The 21,461-nt window shown below is 39.3% G+C and overlaps 1 protein-coding gene across 1 annotated transcript in view; it reads right to left on the reverse strand.

The window, feature by feature from the left end:
* The window catches only part of Lrrk2 (leucine rich repeat kinase 2), a 126,877-nt gene that overhangs the window by 76,263 nt on the left and 29,153 nt on the right, over window positions 1-21,461 (reverse strand). Inside the window, exons 12-20 of the mRNA XM_050131376.1 lie at window positions 20,000-20,129; window positions 17,609-17,733; window positions 14,602-14,708; window positions 8,728-8,872; window positions 8,468-8,607; window positions 7,254-7,382; window positions 7,009-7,179; window positions 2,996-3,254; window positions 125-313 (exon numbers count right to left, since the gene is read on the reverse strand). Of these exons, the coding sequence (XP_049987333.1) occupies window positions 125-313; window positions 2,996-3,254; window positions 7,009-7,179; window positions 7,254-7,382; window positions 8,468-8,607; window positions 8,728-8,872; window positions 14,602-14,708; window positions 17,609-17,733; window positions 20,000-20,129 (1,395 nt within the window). The remainder of the gene's footprint in view (window positions 1-124; window positions 314-2,995; window positions 3,255-7,008; window positions 7,180-7,253; window positions 7,383-8,467; window positions 8,608-8,727; window positions 8,873-14,601; window positions 14,709-17,608; window positions 17,734-19,999; window positions 20,130-21,461) is intronic.

Consider the following 21,461-nt stretch of genomic DNA (forward strand, 5'->3'; position numbering starts at 1 on the left):
ATTAACTACAGCCCAATTTGTCCCCTTTCCCAAATGAGTTAAAGCAGCTTTTCATATGAGTCCTTAGTGTTCAATGCCAATGTGTAGATGTGGGCTGCAGCGAACCTTCAATTAAAACAGATACCTTCGCTATCCAAATCATCACTGTGGCCAAACACGCTGTCCATGGAAGAGTCAGGAATGAAGGTCCATTCACCAAATTTCGCCAGGGCATCTTCAGAAAAGTTGCCATCACTGCCTGAAGTTGCTCCTTCTTGCAGAGTGTTTTTCATCTGATATCGGAGCACTTTTCTTGCTAGGACAGATCCTGTGTCTAAAAATAAACCAACTGGTAACTTAGAAATCAATAATTATAAAACATAATCATGCCTTACACAAGCTCCTTATACACATCTTGAGCTGTTAAGGTTTTTTTTTTTTTTTTTTTCTCTCTCTCTCTCTAAAATCCCTTTACTGCTGTAGTATCAGTGCACACTGTGCAGGGGCCATGGTGCTCTTCTCTGTATCATTCCAGTGTTAGCACAAGTGCTGATGCGCAATGAAACTTGGGTATAGATGGCCACTTTCAGTCATTATGAATCTTACTTTCTTCAGGAAAGGAACAGGACTGTGGAGCCAGAGACAGACCTATGCAATGCCACTTGCAAGCTGGTTAAACTTTCTAAGGACCAATCAGTTCACCTGGAAGGTGCAGATGACAGCTTCAATACAGGGTTATAGGAAAAAATAAATAACATGATGCTTAACAAATGAATAAAATTTGCTCAGTGGCTCACATGGTGGAATTTTGAACTCAACACTTGTGCTGGCTAATTTCATGTCAACTTGACATGAGTTAGAATCATCTGAGAGGAGGGAACCTCGATTGACAAAAATACCTCAGTAAGATTGGGCTGTAAGCAAGCCTGTAGAGCATTTTCTTAATTAGTGATTCATATGGGAGGGGCCTAACATCTAGTGGGTGGTCCCATTCCTGGGTTGGTGGTCCAGGGTTCTATAAGAGAGCAGGCTGAGCAAGCCATGGAGAGCAAGCCAGTAAGCAGCATCCTTCCATGGCCTCTGCATCAGCTCTTGCCTCTGGGTTCCTGCCCTGACAGGCTTCAGTGAAAACAAACCTTTTTCATCCCAAGTTGCTTTTGATGAATTTCATCACAGCAATATTAACCCTAAGACAATATTCTCCTCAATTTTTTCTTATACTTTATATTTATCTTATACTAAAAAGAAATGTACTGGCCGTCACCATTAATCTACAGAAACTCTAGATTTCTTCAAATATTACTTTCATGGCTCACATAATAAAAACATAATTCAGCCAATTAGAACTTGAGAAATATTGTAAAGTTATGAATCCAAAGTTTTCCCTTGGATAAACTACCAATGAAATCATGATTTTATTTCCCAGTCAAATGACATTAACAATTTAAAAATTATAGCAAAACTTGCCATAATTTAAGATGTTCACATAGAACTAAAGAAATACTAAATCTCCATCCCACTCCATCAAAAATCAGAAAATAGACAGGCAAGGTGGTTTACATCTATAATCCCAGAACTAAGGAGGCAAAAGCAGATTTGCCACAAGTTCAAGTCCAACCTGCTCTACTTAGAGAGCTCCCAGGCCTACATAGAGAGATCCTAAAGAGATGGATGTAGATATGGGGTGGGGAAGAAAAGAGAAGGCTGGAGAAGAGAAACAAGAAAAGGAAGGGAAGGGAGAGGATAGGAGAGTGGGGAGGGAGGAGAGGGGGAAGAAAAGAGTAGGGGAAGATGAGAGGTATCATTTGTACAACTATTTTCTCATACAGTGTTTCATTTTCACATATATGCTGTGGGACATTGGTCTCTACCCTGTAATTGTATTTTAATAAAACACTGATTGGCCAGTAGCCAGGCAGGAAGTATAGGTATGGCAACCAGGCAGGAAGTAAAGGCAGGGTGACAAGAACAGGAGAATGCTGGGAAGAGAAAAGACGCAGTCTGTAGCCATCACCCAGACACAGAGGAAGCAAGATGAGAATGCCTCACTGAGAAAGGTACCAAGCCACATGGCTAACATAGACAAGAATAATGGATTAATATAAGTTATAAGAGTTAATAAGAAGCCTGAGCTAATCATCAACCAGTTTATGATTAATGTAGACTTCTGTGTGTTTCTTTGGAGCTGAATGGCTAAAGGGTCGGGCATTACAGAAATCTCAGCTAACACATATGTACAATAAACACAACTCAATATAATTTTTAACAATCAAAACACTGTTATACCACAGTTTTTAGTCCTTTTTTGACCAGGTTCATGCTATACTGCCCAGGTTGGCCTCACAGTCCCATTGTCTGAGCCCCCTCCAGTACATTTTCACCAAAATTTATGCTTGCTGCAAATGATTCCACTGGATGATTTTCCCATGGTTCTTCTGAGTGATTCTATTTTCCTCCAGCCTTTTGTTATTATTAATAGTTTTAATCCACATCCTTATGAACAAAGAATCTCTGTACTATATCTGATAACATATTGTAAGTAAAAATTATATGTATATATGTGTGTATATGATAGATTTTAAAAATTCAAAAGCATATATATATATGAATTGAAAACATCAATAGATAATACAGAATATCCTCAGAAAGAACCATTTTAACTTCTGTTGACATGTGAAGTATTTGCTATAACATGTGCTTTCGATATCATTTACTCCCAACGGGTCATCCCAAATTTATAAGTATCCAGTGATAATATATTATATGTGAAGCAGTAGCATAGATAATAAGATTCCAACCATGCACAAAACTAGCATTGATTTCACCATGCCTACAATCTACTTTTTAAAAAGAAAAGTTGTAAAAAGAACACATACAATTATCTACCATGATGAGTGAATACATGTACTGTAGATCAGTGGGAGAGTGTTTTCCCTCTATGAACTAAGTCACACATTCAAAGCAAAACTACTAATTATAACATGAGAGTTACATACAGCATTCTATTGATACTTACTTGTTTGTTTCCTTAAATTAGATGACTTATCTGGAAATAAAGGACCAAGCCAAGAAGGATCAATTTTCCTTATGCAAAATCCTCCAAGGCAAATACTGTTGTTGGCCAGGTCCAGGGCAAGCCTCCTTAGGAGCAAGCTGATGACCTGGCTGTCGCCCTTTTGGATGCTTACTGTCAGTGCTTTTCGTACATCCTGTTCACGGCATCCACCGTTAAGCAACAGTTCCACTAATTTTGGACTATTCTCTTTCTCACATACCTAGTTTTACAAAAAAAGAAGAGAAAGTGCACACAAAATTTTCATTTCTTCTCTTTGGCCAGACAGAAAAATTGCTATGGTCATTATTTATGCTTCAAATTTAGGTTGAAATGATATGAAAAAAAAAGGCAAAACTTATTCTTGTGATAGACAGGAGAAATAAATGAAATTCTTGTCACAGATACAAGACGAGTCTAAATCAATAACCTGACAGCTGCCAGTCAGTGATTACTAGAGACTTCTTCACCTTTTCCATTCCATCGCAGTCTGCATAATGCTGCCCATAATGTCTGACCATGTGACTTCATGTCCATTATCAGTCTTGCATAGTTTTCTCTTCCATCATTAAATTTTCAAAAAGTATAGCACTGTTAATTTCATCTTTTGCCTGAATAGTTTTTAGTTATGCAACCTCTTGGTAAATGAATAAACACATTTTGCATTAGCATAAAATAAAGTACACTCAGTAAGTCTATTCAATGTCAATTATCTGCTCTTCAGTAAATCTCTTCATAAGGGCAATTATGTGCTAGGTAAAGAAAACATCTGACAAGTAGGCTAAATTCTACAAATGGAATACAGAATCCATGGATGTAAAGACAGACTTTCAAATTTTTTAATTTACTTCTTTTATTTACTATTGTTGCTGTTGCTGGGTGTTGTTAGTATGGTGGAAGGGAGAGACAGCGTGGCTTTATCAAGGCAGACCTTTTCCATCAAGTTATAGCCCTAAAGCCTAAGGTCTGGCAGCCATCCTGATTCACGCTCAGATCATGTCCCATCCACAACTCCACACATTCTCTTTTCTTTGGGACCTGACCTCCTGACTGACACAGGTTTCCAGCAGTCAGCTATTGGTGCCCTATCAACAAATGCTTGTTTACAGTTCCACAGGAAGAGTGACAAAACAATGCTATGGATTCAATATTTGGGAGAATACAAAGATGAACACTGTATACTTCTATTTTTGTACAACCCCTAAAACATAAAGGAGGCATACATAATCTCTCAGGGACCCACAGAAGTCAGTCTTGATGTTATCTCAGGTTTGGATGTGTAGGAAAGGGATTTGAAGGAAGAGGATGATCAGACATGAGTTTCAATGATGCAGCAAGAAGGGCAGAAAAGAAAAAGAAAATCAGTGTACTACACAGTTAGGGTGGCCAAGAGCAAGTGATGGATGCCTGTTAGAGCCCAGCCCCTTCAAGCTACTGTGAAGAGCTGACAGGTCACACACAGAGCCTATAGCCTTTCCCCCACATCTCTCATAAGCAGCCCAAACAGTCCATCCATATCCACTCTACCAATGATCAGTCACCAGACTGCAGTCATGTAACACAGATCACATTCTACTCTGCTGACTCCTCATGATTCAGGAGTTCCCTTCCCTCAGAAACCTCGCTTCTTCTGAAGGGTTTTGTTGTCAAAACATTAACAAACCTTGCCTGAAAGACAATATACCTCAGCTCCTTTTTCTGAAGCCTATCTTCCTCTGTCCCTCCTCAAAACCTAATATTTGATGCCTAGGCTTGAATAAATACGCGTCATCGAGAGGAATGGTTTTGATGAGACACTTTGCCAGCCCTTGGTGAATAAACCCACTAAACTCACTGGCTTGCCAAGATGGACTTTGATGGAATTATACCTTTATCTGTCTCTGATCTGGGGTAAGTAGATATTTATCACATCTTCCCAGGAAAAGTTAAGATAATAGCAAAGAAACTAAAAACAGAAAAATTTGTTCAAGCAATAATAGCCTTTGTAATGATTCAGTCACACAACATGGCTGACACTTCCGGGTTCCAGGGCCATGCTTGTGCGGACAAGCCCTCAGGCAGAAGAGCCTAATGGTCCAGGGAATCTTAAAGGACCCGATGTGACCCACACATAGCATGGTTGCATCATCTACGTATGACGCAACTGTGTGAGTCCTTGCATGCATAAGTGAGCTCCGTCATCTGCCTATGACATAACCACGCCCTCCCCTTGTGCGCATGTACTAGGCAGCCCTTAAAAGCTGGAGGTGCCATCTTCAGTTCTCTTTCTCTCTGCACATTAACCCTCACCAGGCCTGTGCACCCCCTATCCCCAATAAACTCCTAAGCAGGTTTGTTGTGTGTTCTATGTTTCCTTCTCACTCCTGCCAGGTAACTTCAGCCTTATGTGTTGTACAGAGAACAATTGGAGGACAAGGTCTGTGGAAATGTAAGGGGCATATTTGGAGTCAATTACACCCCAATAGCTAGATGAGGCATTAGACTGAAAACACCCACCTACAGCATTGGGTAAACTTTGATATGTCCCCAGAGGACACATTTACCTGCCCAGGAGAGGGGTGAAAAGGGTCCCAACATCAGCTATCAGCAGAACAATAATTCAATCAGAACCACATGGGAAGTTATCTTGCCTGATAAGAACGGTTATCAAAAGGACAGAAGCTAAGATTGCTATCAAAAGTGTGGAAAAAAGAGAACACTTACAAACTATTTGTGAGAATACATTAGTATAGACATTGTGGGAAACAGTATGGAAGTACCAAAATATAAAACCTAGATGTAGGATCAAGATGTGGTGGCTTCTAGACCAGTCATGCCTATATAGTAAGATACTTTCCCAAAACAACAACAAAAAGCAAAACAAAAAAAAACTAAATTTTTTTCTTTTCTTTTGCTTTTTTGAGACAATGTTTCTCTATGTAAGAGTCGTAGCTGTACTGGAATTAGCTCTGTGCAACAGGCTGGCCTTGAACTCACAGATCTGCCTGCCTCTGTCCCTCAAGTGCTTGGATTAAAGACATGCATCACCAACACCCAGCAACCCTAAAACCTAAAATTAGCACTACCATAAGATTTAGTAAAGTCATTACTGAATCTATGTCCAATGGAAGTGAAATGTTGAAAAAGAGATTTATACTTCCATGTTCAGCAAATATCCAGATATGAATCAAAATATGAAATCAATCTAGGGACTCATTAGGAAGTGAATGAATGAAAAGGATGGAGTATATACAAAATGGAATGTTATTTAGCCTCATTTACCAAAATCTTATCACTGAAGGACAATGGGAATGAAACTAAGAATCAGCAAATGAGCAGAAGGCAGACAAAATAATACATCACATCACTCACACCTAGAATACAAAGTTGATCTAAAAGAGCTGAGAACAGAACAGTGCTTACCAGAGGCTTGTATAGCAGGGAAAGTGATGGGAAATTGCCAGTCACAGACACATAACCATGGGATTAGAATTTTAAATGTCCAGAACAGATAAATGCATAGAGACAGAAAGTAGGCAAGTGATTTCCTAAAGCCAAAGAGAGAAATAGACAAATGTCCGGGGGGGAGGGGGAAGAAATGGGAACTAGGGCTACTGCCTAGGGATTTAACTGTGAAGTGGTGAAAACAAAATTAGCATTGACTCTGGTAATAGCAGTGTGACTCTATACAAACACAGGTACACACAATTGTAACTGCCTTTTAGGGAGGAGCTCTCAGTGTGCCACTTTATTGCTCTAGTTGACGTCAACCTAATCAGTGATCCTTTTGTCTTCGCCTTTCACGATTGAATTATATACTTTAGCATATGAGTTATATTATGTGTGAATTATGTTTCAGTAAATTTGTGTTTGTGGTTATTTTGTTTGTTTGTTTCGTCTAGTGAGGCATCAATGTGGACGAGTAGGAGGAAATTTTGTGAAAGGCCAGCCAGGGCCAAATAACAGGGATAAACAGAAGTGAGGCCTGGAATATTTACCTGATAAATTAGAGACGTCGCCCCCTTTGATTGGTTGGCATCAGCTCCCAACAGAAGCAAACATTCCACCATGATGCTGTTATTCTGATCACAGGCTCTCTCTAGCATTGTGCTTTTCAGCTCATCATCCACAGCCAGCTTTGCAAAACATTTGCAACACAGATTGAGAAACTAGGAAGAATGGAAATGAGGATTAGAGGCAGCTGGGGGATAACATTGAGCCCGTAGGCATCGATACACCATACCTGCTCATCCTTTTGCTCCATCACGCTGGAGGACATCTGATGGAATATTACCAAATCAAATGAGTAGTGCACCAGAACCTTGGAGAAAGACGCTGACAATTCAAGGATTGCCAAGATTGTCTGCAATCCCTGGAAGAGGAGCAAAACTAGTTATAGTAAATAATATAAATAATTATTGGTAAAAATAAATAAATAACTCAATGAGGCCGGGCGGTGGTGGCGCATGCCTTTAATCCCAGCACTCGGGAGGCAGAGGCAGGTGGATCTCTGGGAGTTCGAGGCCAGCCTGGTCTACACAAGAGCTAGTTCCAGGACAGGCTCCAAAGTTACAGAGAAACCCTGTCTCGAAAAACAAAAAACAACCAAAAAAAAACCCTCAATGATAAACAACAGTTTATATCTGATATTTAATGCCTCCTTTGCTCATCCAACTAAGCAGAAAAACTTGTACACCTTGAAAAAATTGTAAAAGCCTCATTCTCTCAGTACTAAGAAACATCCCCTGCTTTTTATCTCCTGTTGAACCAACCTTATACCATCATAAATCTTCATAAAAACATTTATATGTTTGCTTTAAATATAGCTTGGTGAAAATTATTTCAGATCTCTACTTTAGGAAAAAGCAATCAAGAAACAAAATCACTAGAGGCAAAAGCAGCTCACGATAAGTCAGAGAGGATGTCCATTTTTATAATAATAACTTGTATTTGTTCAAAATCTATCCATCTCCACTGGCAATGCCTCCTGACAATATATTAAATATAAAATAATTATAGATGGTAACAACAAATTCTTTAAATTACTATAGTTTACTTTGTCACATTGAAAGTCCAGAACGACTCTGGAGACCACAAGTGAAGTATGCTTTGAGGTATCTACCATTTCAGAGAACGAAACCTAAATGTTTCTACCTTGAAAGAAAAATAAAATATTTTGGGCACGTTAAAAAAAAAAGCAAAAAAAACCTCGCTACTGGAATTTCTTTAGCATTTTATAGGAAGAAGAGAAGGCAAGCTAATGCACTAATTCTTCAGATCTAATAATGAACACTGGGTCTTTATAGGCAATGCAATTATCTGCACCATCTATAATTACAATCCTGCACAATGATAAATAGTTTTAATTAGCTAGAATGTCCAACTGGTGTACAGTGAGAGTTGCAAGGGTACTGGTGGGGACCTGCGTAAGCTCCTGGCTCCCTAGAGGGTACGCACCGTAGTTTGCACTTCAGGAACATCTTGAAAGCGCTGTAAACTGGATACCAGAATTTTTGCCAGGAGGTGCCCTGTCCGTATGCAGAAATTCTTCTTTGTAATCAAGCATCCTGTAAGGTGTAAGCCCAGGCATTGAATTTCTAGAATAAAAGAGAAAAATCACAATGGTAATTCTCTCAACCTTATCACTGGAGGAAGGGATTAAAGGCGACAGTGAATAACCGGCCCTAAATATGGTCCCAACATTCACCTGTACCAACCTTGGTCATCTGGATACATCTGCAGGGCGTGAAGCACGGAGTCAACTGTGCCATGCAAGGACAACATCTCTAAGGCGTCAGGAAGATGTGTCAGAGAAGATAATACTTTCAGTCCACATTTCTGAACCCCAGGATTCCCAAGGAACTAAAATCAAAAGGAGTTTAAGATTAGTTAGTTACTGTCAGAAATAAGGTTTTAATACATGTCTCAATTAAAGCCAGCTACAGACTGGTAAAACATAATACAAAGTCTGGGAATGCAGCTTAGATAGTAAGTGGCTGCCTATCATGAAAAGTCCTAGATTTGATCCCCAGTATAGCATCAAAAAATTCGACATGGTAGTACACACCTATGAAACCAGTACTTGGGAGATGGGGGCAGAAGGACCAGAAATTCAAGGACATTTTCAGGTACAAAGTGTGAAGCCAGTGTGAGATACATGAGACTCAGTCTCAAGAACAAAACATAACTGATGTGTCCAAATACAAATTACTATCATTTCTGCCTTCTATATCACGAATTACTTGTATGCATCAAGAATAAGCCTCTTAACCTTCAAGTGTGTGTTGTATGTCGAGTATTGTACTAAATACACATATTCCACAATAATTAAGTCCCTGCTAGCAAGCATTGTCAAGCATGCATTGGAGAAATGATGGCTTCTTCAATTCAGTTCACACTGCTGGAGAACTCACCACAGAGAAGCATAAGATAGAAAGTTGGTACCTGTGTCTCCTCTTCTGCGCAGTGGACCACTTCTGTTAGAGGCTTAGCTCATCATAGTTAGAACAACTCAGCTCTACACACTGCACATCACAGCAAGGAAACCAAACAAGGGATATTTGGTTGAAAAGCCATAAGCTTAACCAGTCTCAACACTGTCTCTATCCACAGGAAGCTCATGAGAGCTAAACTCCAAGTAGCTCATGGATTTTATTCCATTTCTTCCCTTCAAAGTGCGTCAAGCAATAGTTTTGTCAAACTTCAAAGACGTGTAGTTAAACTTAAGTCACACAAATCCTGTATCAGTCTTAGGCCGGGAATATTAATGGGTCTGTCTTAGAGACCTAGATTACAATCACCACATCTTTTCTTTAATCATGTTTTCTTTCAGCAATTTGAGATTTGTGGGCATCTTGATGGAATCTAGTTCTCTTTCAAAGACAAGCTACTCTCTAAGAGGAAGCATGTGTGCCGACAACCTCGTTCCTACACCCCTCTTTCGATGCCACTGTTGTATGTTTAGCCCCGGCCATCTCTGGCTCCCCCTATATGGACACTACTCTCCCACCTCTCCAATAACGTGACGATTCAGCTTACAGGGCTTCCTTCAAAGAGGACCACAGTGGCTTTCTCGGGACTTAATTTCACACAGATACATCATGCAACCACTTATTTCACAGAATCTCCATCCCCAAATCTATTTTCCCCCATCACGGCTACAGGACAATGCTGAGATAGCTTGAAGCCAGATCGCAAGCTCTAATGCAACCTACAGGGCCACAGCCTCCTGTCTCCTGCTTTAGCTTGTCTGTAACCAGTCTACAGATGTTTACCCTTCTCTCTATGATCTCTCAAGTGTCTATACTTATCACTTTGTTCCCCACAGGGACTGGGAACCTAATCAGCTTCTCCTTGTGCCTTGTTCTCCAACTCTAGCTGCTCAGTTTGTCATAGTTTCCTGTATCGTTTAAGCAAGACACTCTGACCCTCCCCTTCTTGAGGATTTGTTTTTCGATGCTACTAGTATCTCATTCCCTACTTCTGAGTAGTAAATACTGCATTATCTTTGCAGTGAATCAGAGATGTGTTGCATTCTGTAATCTGAAGACCATAACAAATGGTACAATATCAAAAACATCAGCTCCAAAGTGGTTAAGAATTAATTACTGCAGAAGTACAATTGCAGTTTCACCATGTGAAGGTAAAGGTGTTTGGTGATGTCTCGGTACCCTGCTCTCTAACACAACCGTCATGATACAGTGTCACTAGGGTCAGGAATAACTCTGTCCATGCAATCAACATGGACTGACATTGGAAGTCGGGCCAAAATTCTCATCAGAAAAGAAACAGAAGCTAAGGTGAGAGACAGTTTCCCTTTTTCTTCACTTCTAAATTTATTAATAGGAAAGTCTACACCCACTGCCTCCATACTCTTGCTACCCTTTAATTTTATATAATCAGACAGCTCTCTTAACTACTCTGAATTAAAAGCATTGAGAGAAAAAAGTCCCCTAACAACTTAATTGCTGCCTTCGCACTCCCTGAGTTCCAAGGACATGCTACTCTCTACCAGGCTCCAACTTTAAAGCCATGCATTTTCCATCTTCATCCTACAAATCCAAACTGCACAAAATTCCTTTCCAAAAACTCCGTTCACAAGAGAGATCAGCATATTAACACAACTGCCTTACACAACAGCAGCTACCACACTGGGAGGACAAAAGTTGCAGGTACTTGCCTCTAAGAATTTCTCACATAACTGGGGAATCCTGGGAGCCCGAGAGCTCTTCCCCAGGGAAGAGCACACCAACGGATCACCCAATACCAAATGATCCACTCTGAAAACATACATAAAAGTCACAGCACACAGACTGAGCAGGCTATATTTAGGAGTATATATAAATACATGCATGTAACAGCAATTAATGAAAAAAGAGGTCACGAATTAGGAACAGAACAAGAAAGGGTATGTGGGATGAGTTAGAAAGAGGAAAAGAAGGGGAAATTATGTGATTATAATATAATCTCAAAAATAAAAGAAATACTTTTAAATTGTAGACATTATATAAGAACTTTAAATAAAAAGTAAAAAAGAAAAATAATTTTGTGTATACTAACATTTAAATTATCACAAATCTTATTGTATAAATACACACTATAGCTCTATGCATCAATGAAACAAAATGAGGATGTACAATTTTGAGCATTTGACACAAAAACATGTTTAAACTCAGACCTCAAGACCATATTTCTCCTTCCTTGACACAGGCACCTTAGGATCATGTGTCCAAAGCCCAAAGTTTAGTGTCGTCTCAAAATCAAAAGGAGGATTGCCCTATTGAACTTGATGCTTGGTTAATTGTGCCATCTTGCTTGACAGGCAAAGCCAGCTTCCTGAGCGGGCCCTAATTATTAGCAGGGACCTCGCCTTGTTTTTACATTCTGCTGACTTTGTCTTGAAATAATTGAAATTTCCAAGCCAGGGAAGCTGTAATTTTCTTTGATATTGAACTCCATGAACCATGTATTCAGTTCTGTTTCTAAATGCATCATCAGCCAGGCACAAAGTGACTCTCCTTGTATTTTATATCTCTTTAAAGTTATTACATTATTGATTTTGTGTGCACATGTGAGTACATGTGTGGGTATGTATGTACTGGTACACACCTCCCACATGGAGGTCAGAGCACCACTTGTGGGAATGAGTTCTTTCCGACATTCATCTCTGTCCCAGAGACTGAACTAAGGCCATCATGCTCTTGGTGATAGGTACTATCTTAGACATCTTATCAGCCCTCATGTTTAATATTTTCACCTCTACCTAATTTTTAGTCTATTATTGATGGACTGACTTAACCTCTAACCTTTGCAGAACCAGTTTAGCAACCTACTAATAACTTACAACAGGAAAGCTGTGATTGCCCGCACAACAGAATTGCCACTGTGTGATCAAAAGTGACAGTGTCTAAAGCATCTAAACATAGGATAGACTATTTACAAACCCATAGCGGGTTTTCATTCAATCACCTACTTCTTCATCTTGAAGACAGTATTCACTGTGTTACTGTTAAAATATGGATCAAGATTAACTTACAAGTTCTGACTTAACAAGTGGTTTCCAAGAGAAAACTTTGGAGACATCACTGGAAGGATGTCAACAGGCATTAATTAGAAACACCCTCCACCCTGCACTCCACAGCCTTCAAGTCTTTCCAGAGAATTTGCCCATCACTGATATTTCAATGTTTTTTTTTTGTTTTTGTTTTTATTCCCTCAGTGTAGCAAAGGCTACCCTGTAACTCACTTGTAACCAAAGTTGGCCTTGAACTTGTGGCAATCCTCCTGCCTCAGCCTCCCAAGAGCTGATATTACAGGCATGAGACACCATAGCTGGTTGCCAAATTGCCTAGAAATATTGTTAAATATTGTTTCTTGTTTGAATCCACATCATGATTATAGTCTACATATGTGGTAATAGTTGAGAACTTTTACATATGTACATAGATCAATTTAATATTTTTACCTTTACGTTCTAATCAGGTATCGTGTGTTTTGATCCAAAGAGTAAATATTAAGCTTCTATGTTTTCCCCAAATGGCTGGCCTTAAACTCCAGTAACATAAATCTCTGTGTGAATTATCTTTCTTTCAGTGTTGAGCAATATCATGCACCAACTGCACATTTTTGCTTGTGGCTAATTCCTGAGCCAGAATCTTATAGAACCGACCACACTTGCTCCAGTGCCAATGTCACACGTTGTCACTAACATCTTACAAAACATTTGGTTCCCCCATTGAAATTAGGCCACATGACTTATCTCTCCTTCTCAGTTCTCTTGCAAGTCATCTTGCAAATTGACTGTTTCATGTACATCTTATACTTGTTTATGTCATTTAAGAAACTAGTACTGTAATTTTTATAAAGGCTTCCTATATGCAGCTCAACATTGCTTTTGTCTTCCATGAAGGTCTATCTTCTTGTGTGTTCAATTCTTTGTCTGACTCTTCTACCTCTTAGGTTCACTTTTCTGCAAACATTTGATGTCACTTATATAAAATTCCCTTTTGAGCGTGTTCTCTTTTCCACCTTTTATTTAATACTTGCCTTAATTCTTAAGTTGTCAATATTTTGCTCTGAGTTTTTGCAAACCAGAAAGTCTTGACCTGGAACCCTCTCATCAGTAGAATGGCTCTTGCTGTACTAAGTTCCCTGTTCAGAGAACCAGGTGTGTCTCTGCAGACACATACATGTAGATCCACCGGCATGCTGAGAGCCTACTTTGTTCCCCAGAAATGACAGTAGACAAACAGGAATGTATGGAATAGATAACTGAGCACTGCCAACAGCTCTCAACAGCTCTCAAGATGCAGCATGAGCAGACGGCCAATTACCCAAAGAGAGATTACCTTCAGCTTGAATTATAATGTTCTGTTTTATATATCAAAGCCTTGGCTCACTTTAGTAAGTACTTTTCTTAGCCAGCTGTGGCAGTGCACACCTTTCACCCCAGCACTCAGGAGGCAGAGGCAGGCAGATCTCTGTAAGCTCAAGGCCAGTATGGTCTGCAAAATGAGTTCCAGGATAGCCAGAACTGTAGCACAGAGAAACTGCGTCTTGAAAAACTAACTAACTAAATAAATAAATAAATACTTTTCTTAGTCTCTTTTTTGATAAATAATAGCTGAATCTCAAGACATACTTATTGATAGCTCTATTGAGATCATAGTCATGATAATTCATCTTAGGAATGCCATGAAAAATATGCACAGGCATCAGATAAGATGGTGATGTTCTGTCTAGTGTGTCTCTGTTTGCTGAATCTTTTACCATTGGACTGTGGAGGAAGGATGATCCATTAGAAAGAAAACAGCAGCCCAGGTCCCAACATCTAGACCTGGCTCTTTCGTTGACTTTCTGGTTGAGCAAACACAGGTAGAAACTTGCATTAGTTAGCTGTGCACTTACCTTTCTCTTAGTATAGAAAGCTTCACTCCAACATTCCTACCGTTGCCCTGACTTCTAACTACATTAATTCTAACTATCTCGGTAAACAAAGGAAAGGAAAAGGAAATTCGAAGCTCTACACCCCCGTCCCCAAATTTTATAGTCTAACTAATGCTATAAAGACAAAAAGTACATGTTCAACATACCCTGTTCAGAGCTGCTAGAACTAGCTCGTGGATGTCAGTCTTGAGATGCTGTTTCTGGAGCATGTTGAGTTTGCATTGAGAGTCATCCCTGGATTCTTCTGGTATTCCTAAATTCAGAACAGAGAAGTAACAAAAACAGACAAATTATTCTCTAATCCATTTAGGTTGAGCAAATTGACACTTGATAAAAACCTAGGATAATTTGGGTTGGGCTAAACTCCCACCCTGTAGAAATGTTCATCTTCACTTAAAATGCATTTGCATCTCTGCTTATTTTCAGTGAGCAGGGCTGCACATGTTCCTGAAGCTTCTCATTGCTCCACCAGCAGATGTGCCAACCAGAGGCAGTAACTTTGAGTAGTAAAACCCCTGGCCACATGCAATGAATTTCTCTTGACATCTTCCTCTTATCGTGACCAAATGAACATACCCAATTTTTCATCTCTCCTCTCTGCTTCCCGGGATGTAAGAGATTTCCCTTCCATAGAACAGCCTGCAAGTTGTGTGCACTATGAACATTTAGTGGCAGGCCCATAGCCATCTCCCTATGTCTAAGGGTCCAAGCGCAGTGCTTCAGAGTATCAGTGATATGAGAGTCTGACACTAACATATGGTAGAGTTAGGCAGCATCAGTTGAAATATTCCAAAATATTTCTGTCTGTGTACCTTAGTTTTATCATCTAGGTACTGCAAAGAAGAATGGTAGACACATAGAGTAGAGACAGATGGTAATGCCATGCATGTTAGTGTGCACACATAATGATGTGTTTCCTGACATGTATTTATATTTATATAGTATGGCCTTAAAGTCTCATCATTTTAAAAAGCATCAATAATCATCTAACTAACTATTGACTAGGTTATGCTGCTTCAGGGTCAATTCCCAGTCATTCTAAGAGAAAGTACAGGGCAGGAGAGACAGCACAGAGATTGAGAGCACTTGCCACTCTTCCAGAGGACCATGCTGTGGAAATGATCCTTCTGTACACTGTTAATATGTATTACTCTCATTGGTCAATAAAGAATCTGATTGGCCTATAACAAGCAGGATATAGTTAGGGAGGGACAGTCAAACTGAGGATGCTGGGATGAAGACAGGCAGAGTGAGGGTGACACCAATCAGCAATCGAGGAGGCAAGATATGTAGAAAATGAGGTAACAATCCATGAGCATGTGGCAGAATGTAAATAAAAGATATGGGTTAATTTAAGGATAAGAGTTATCTAGTAACAAGCCTGAGCTATCAGCCAAGCATTTGTAATTAATATTAAGCTTCTAAGTGGTTCTTTGGGAACTGTCAGGCAGGAGAGAAATGTCTGACTACAGAACTCAGACTCAGTTCACTCATGTTAGACAGCTAACCACTGTCTGTTACCACTGGTGTCCACAGGCATTGTGTGTATATGGTACACTTTTAAAAAAGTTGGGGACACATGCATACACAGAAAATCTTTAACAAAAAGGTGTATATTCAAAGTATGTTTTTTGATCTAAAAGATTATTGCTGCTTTAATGAGCAGGCATGATTCTACGTTGTTTTTGCTGCTCTCTAAGAATCCATCCACCTTCAAAGGAATAAACTGTGAGCACTGAAGATTAAAAAATGAATTGGTTAAGTTGGAGATGGTGGCACATGCTATTAATTCCAGCACTCGAGAAGCAGAGGCAGGCAATCTCTGTGAGTTCAAGGCTAGCCTGGTCTACAAAGCATACTTTATATAGTTCTGAAAGTCATTTGTATTACCGCTTGGTATCAGAGTTGTGTGATACAAGCTCTTCATTCCCTAATGGTGTGTGAGTGTGTGTGTGTATTTATATATACATATTCATATATATGGATATATGCACACACATATCTATATAATTTTAGAGTTATAAAAGCAAAAGTGTAAATATAGATAATTCAATAATCTAAAAAGTTTTAAAATTCACATTTAAAATTATATTTACAATCAAAATGGGAAAACACATGTATATATGAAAATATTGAAATGCAGCAACTAATCTGACTCAAACTTCTATAACACACCTTCCTCAATCAAAAAGAATGCTTTACTACTAGATTGAAAATAAATGAACAGAATGAAAATAGTCCTCCAATTCTCAGTAATAGAGTGTTCTAAACATCAATGGGATGTTGAACAAAAGCTTACTTTTAATTGTGAAACTTTGGTTTTCTTCCCTAAAGCACAACCACTCAGCATTGCCCTTAAGGTCCTTCACTTTCTACGTCTGTCTACCCTCCCATACTCGGGCTCACACCTTCCCTTTGCTGTCTTCAATTACCCCAGACGATGTGTACATGTATGTCCCTTCTCCTGAGAGTTGTTCCTGGCCTTTGACTCACCTTTCAACCACAGACATCTAATCTCTGACCTCCATTCTGCTTTGAAGACATTAGGGCCATCATTAGTGTCATCCGTGCCCTGCATTTGTCTATAGTGGACCTTCTCTCTCTGTGGCAATTAACGGTTTATTAAACTCCTGTAATCTCAGCATCTGACCCAGTAAAGCAGGGCAGTGTTCAGAACAGGAGGGACTTAATAAGCATGTGTAGAGAGAATGTGGGGCTAGAAGGACAAACACAGTGACAACAAGAGTAAGGCTGATGACAGAAGGAGGTCATTGAAGTTCATGAGTAAGGGTCATGTGGCTCTGCCAGGGAAAAGCCAACTAAACCACAGAGGCAAAGGCTGGAAATGTGAAAGAGAAATACTCTGTGTTAGCTTGAACTTCAACTTGACTGATGGCAAGAGAATTGTCCTTAGAGACAGCAGGTCCACTTTTTACACTGTGTTTATTTCTTATGTAAATTATGGATTAAATATTTTTATGAAGTTGCCTTACAAATTAATCTTAGTGACTCATCTACTTCACCCTTTCTCATGAATTTCATCGTCAGTTTAGCAGAAAGACCTGCCTCTGGTTATCACAATTTGGTTCTTTAAGCTGTGCCTAGAAAGCCAATGTTTCATGGCCTCTACATACGATCGATTCTGTGACTCACCTGGAACTACAAAATGCAGAATGGCTCGCAGTGCCTCCAGCTGCACTGACAGAGAAGTCTCGTGGGTTTTCATCACTGCTATTATTCGAGGGACCACTGCGGCCATTGTGTCCAGGGAAATGTTACTAGGAATGAAAATAAAGTGTTTATTTAAAAAAAATACAATTTGGGGCATATGTACAAACACCAAACTGAAATAAACTAGGAAAACAGAAGAAATGCATTTTACCAGGAAAAGCCATAAAACATAGATATACATACATTTGAACTCAACCAAAATTGCAAGTGTTTAAATTCTGATCTCAAGAATTAGAATTTGGAGCTCTTTTGATTTAGTTTTAAGAACAATGACACCTTTCTTCTGACCAGTCTGTGGAACACTGGCAACAGCTCTGAAAGATGGGGTCACTTCAAGACTTTACAGATGAAGAACTTGTTTGGAGGAGGAATTACCAAAGTCCCTTAGCTAGAAAGAGGCAAAGCCAAGGCCAGGACTCCTGCATCACACCAGGGGCTTCACCAGAATTCTTACATATAATTCATTAGTTTACGTTAAACCTGTGGCTTCTCCAAGGCATCTGTGCCTCTCTTCTGTCACAGGTGAGCAAACACGCCAGTCTGGAAGGCAGGATGGCTGTCTGCCTTGCACAGTGCCTTGTTGACTGAAACCTTATCACTCACTTTCAGCACCATCAAAAACAACGCTGAAACATTTCAACTAGGCTTTTAAAAGCCATATTTAAAGATGAGAAATGAGACAGATTTATAAGGGTAAATTAGCTGGACTTGTGTTCAGGACAGTGTAACTCTACTCTTTACAAGTGAAGACAAAATGTGCACGACTTATGTGCATTTAACAACACCATTGCTAACAGCTAGGATTTACTGACAACTTAAAATTCACTGGGCATTATCTTAATCCCTTATGAAAATAAATGTATTTAATCTTTCTGTCATAACTCTTATCTTCTGACACTGTTATTTAATCCTTTTACTTTTTTAGATAAATTCTGAAATCTAACCATTCAATCCTTGGTTCATGTATTAGTAAAAGAAATCCATTCAACTTCCTCTGAGATAAAACCTCCATCTAGAAAGATGCTTGTCAAGACACTGTATGTTCTACCAAAAGGTAAAAAGCATCCCACCCTGAGGGAAAGCTCACTAAGCAAGCTTCAGGAAGCCTGAAATTGACTACATCCATGAGACTCCTCTGTCTCCACGACTATATAAGCTGTAAGGATTGCTAAGCAAGTCTCTCACAGCAGCCAAGACTCCTGGAAGAGACAGATTCCAGCTGAGCTGTTCAGAGGACTCCCAGACTAGCCCAGCTGCCTGGAAGAGCTTTAGACCAACTCAGTCACTTGGGAGGGACAATCTCCAATGTGTTGAGCTGCCTGTAGGCCATGCAGTATGTTCCAGGTTCCCAGCTTTCTTGAGCTGTCACCCATACTGGGGTTGGCTTTGGTGATGCAGTTGTCTCTGAGCCGTTTCTATCCCAGTAAGTAATTCTTCACCCATATTCTTATGAGTAACACCAGCAAAACGCATTGGTTCACCAAATTGGACTTTGGTGGTATTCTGACTTGGTGTGTTGTAGAGTCCCTATCTGGGGTAAGCAGACATTTGTTTATTTCTCCCTAGCAATAGTGTCCAATAGCAATCCAAGACACCAAATCCATCTAAGCCTCAACACCTGTACTTATATCTTTTTCTGGTACAACTGCCTTTGATTTGCTATCAACCAAATAATGCCACATTATCATACATTCTTGGCTCAATAGGATGAGATAATACACTAAGCATATACTTAGTGGAAGGGACAACTGCTTGAGATTTTTGTCAGGTTTTGCAAACCTCTAGTCCCCTCCTGCTATTTCTAGCACAGATAATAATATCTGGCCTCAGTTGTGCCACTCACCAGACACAGTGTCAGCAAGGCTGGTTTTGAACCTCATAAGACAATGAGTACATTTGGGAAAGGAATGAGAGGAAGCAGAGAAGCCAAAGTTAACTCACATGGAAGAATATTAATAAATAGTGTTTTAATTCTGAAAAACAGTAATTCCAAAATGCATGTTTTTGTATTTTTATATAATCACATTTATACCATGATTTGAAAAGCTATTATCAGTTTTGCTGCACGATTATCATTCTCAAAACAGTTAACACCATGCATGAAGCACAGAAGAAAACCTTAGTCTTATTTCTGCAATCCCTGTTGCCCTTTTTAATGCTTAGATAAAATAAGTCTATGCTATCAGTGACAGATGACAAGAGGTCTGTGCTCAGATGCTGTGTTTAGACTCCCATTTCTACAGATGCTTTGATACCATTCCACTTGTCTCGGTGGCCCCTACATGTGTATAACACCTCACAAACATGCAGTACCTTCCTTCAAACAGGTGACTCAGCATCTTGCAGCCACTCTCTGCCACCTCGGGAACAAGGGCGTGCTTCTGCATCAACTCCAAGACATTCAGGTATACTCCTTTTGCCAGCAGGATTCTTCTAAAATTAACTATAAGGTGTTCTTCAAGTTACTTATAGAAATGGAAGCATACATTTGCAAGAACACATATAGCATATTGTGTATTGCACTGTCTGCTTAGAGATCATTAATATCTGCTTATTTGTTACAAATATATGCCATTCTCTGCTTTCCATATTTATTATCTATTTCCATTTAATTTTTTATTTATAGAGTAGACTGGTAATAATGTAATCAGTATATTAAAACCTATAAGAAAGAAATGTCTTGTAGGAAAATGTATATAAACAATACTCTTCATAATAAGAATGAAAATTAAATGTCCTTTTAATCTTTAAACTTCAAAAATGGACAGACTTATATAGAGCTATGATTCATTAGTAGGATAGATGTCAGTGAGTAGATTAGAGACATTCTAGAGATGCAGGCCATCCATCCATTGGTGATGGAAGCCAGGGGCAGGCTTGGGGAGAAGGACCACACATATTGTTGTATGGAGTCAGTGACCATAGCTCACTAGTGAGGGGAGTAGGGAAATGGCCAGGTCTGGAATGCTCTAACTACTTTGTACATCTCCTACAGTAGACTGAAAATATCAATTTCATGGATTCAATCATGCACACATTGGTAGATAGTGTTGATCACACAGATGGCTTTCACAGAGTGACTCTTATATTTAGTGACCAGTACCATAGCTTTGAGAGCTAGTTTTATAGTATGTATACAGAAAGCCTACATTGCAGGAAGACTGCCATGTAGTAACCTTTTCTCACAGTGAAGTCCTTCACTATACTCTAACCCAGTGCCTTGAAGTATTTTGCATTAATTGCCTTGAAGCCTTCACAGAAATATCAATTCCAACATTATAAACCATAATCTAATGTTTTCAAAGTGACATACAGGGGAAGCTTTAGAGATTTTTAACTTGAGCTCTGATTTTTTAAAGCATTGCCATTCAGGCATAATATATTTCTATAATCCCATCACTTGGGGATCTGACACAAGACAATGGAGAGTTTGAGGATAAGCTAGACTACATAACAAGTTCAAGTCCAATCTGGACTAAACAATGCGACTCTGTCTCAAAAACCAAATAAATAAAAAGTGTTGTCAATCCCAAGGAGAAAAAAAAAACAGATTAAAAAAAAGATAATAAAAACGCATTTAAAAATAAAATCAAAACCTGAAGTCAGACCTCCCAAGACATCCAGAACATCATGCATTAAAATACGCAATGAGTTTTCATATCTCCTCCAGAGTGCCTATATCCTAACCAAGGAGAAATGTCTAGTCCAGTGGTCCTGAGACACCAGTGTGCATTAGACTTCCCTGAAAGGCTTGTTCAGACATAGATCATTGGGT

This window comes from Alexandromys fortis, unplaced genomic scaffold (assembly GCF_014885135.2).
Source record: "Alexandromys fortis isolate MF-2015 unplaced genomic scaffold, M_Fortis_MF-2015_v1.1 scaffold_28, whole genome shotgun sequence".
Lineage (NCBI taxonomy): Eukaryota > Metazoa > Chordata > Mammalia > Rodentia > Cricetidae > Alexandromys > Alexandromys fortis.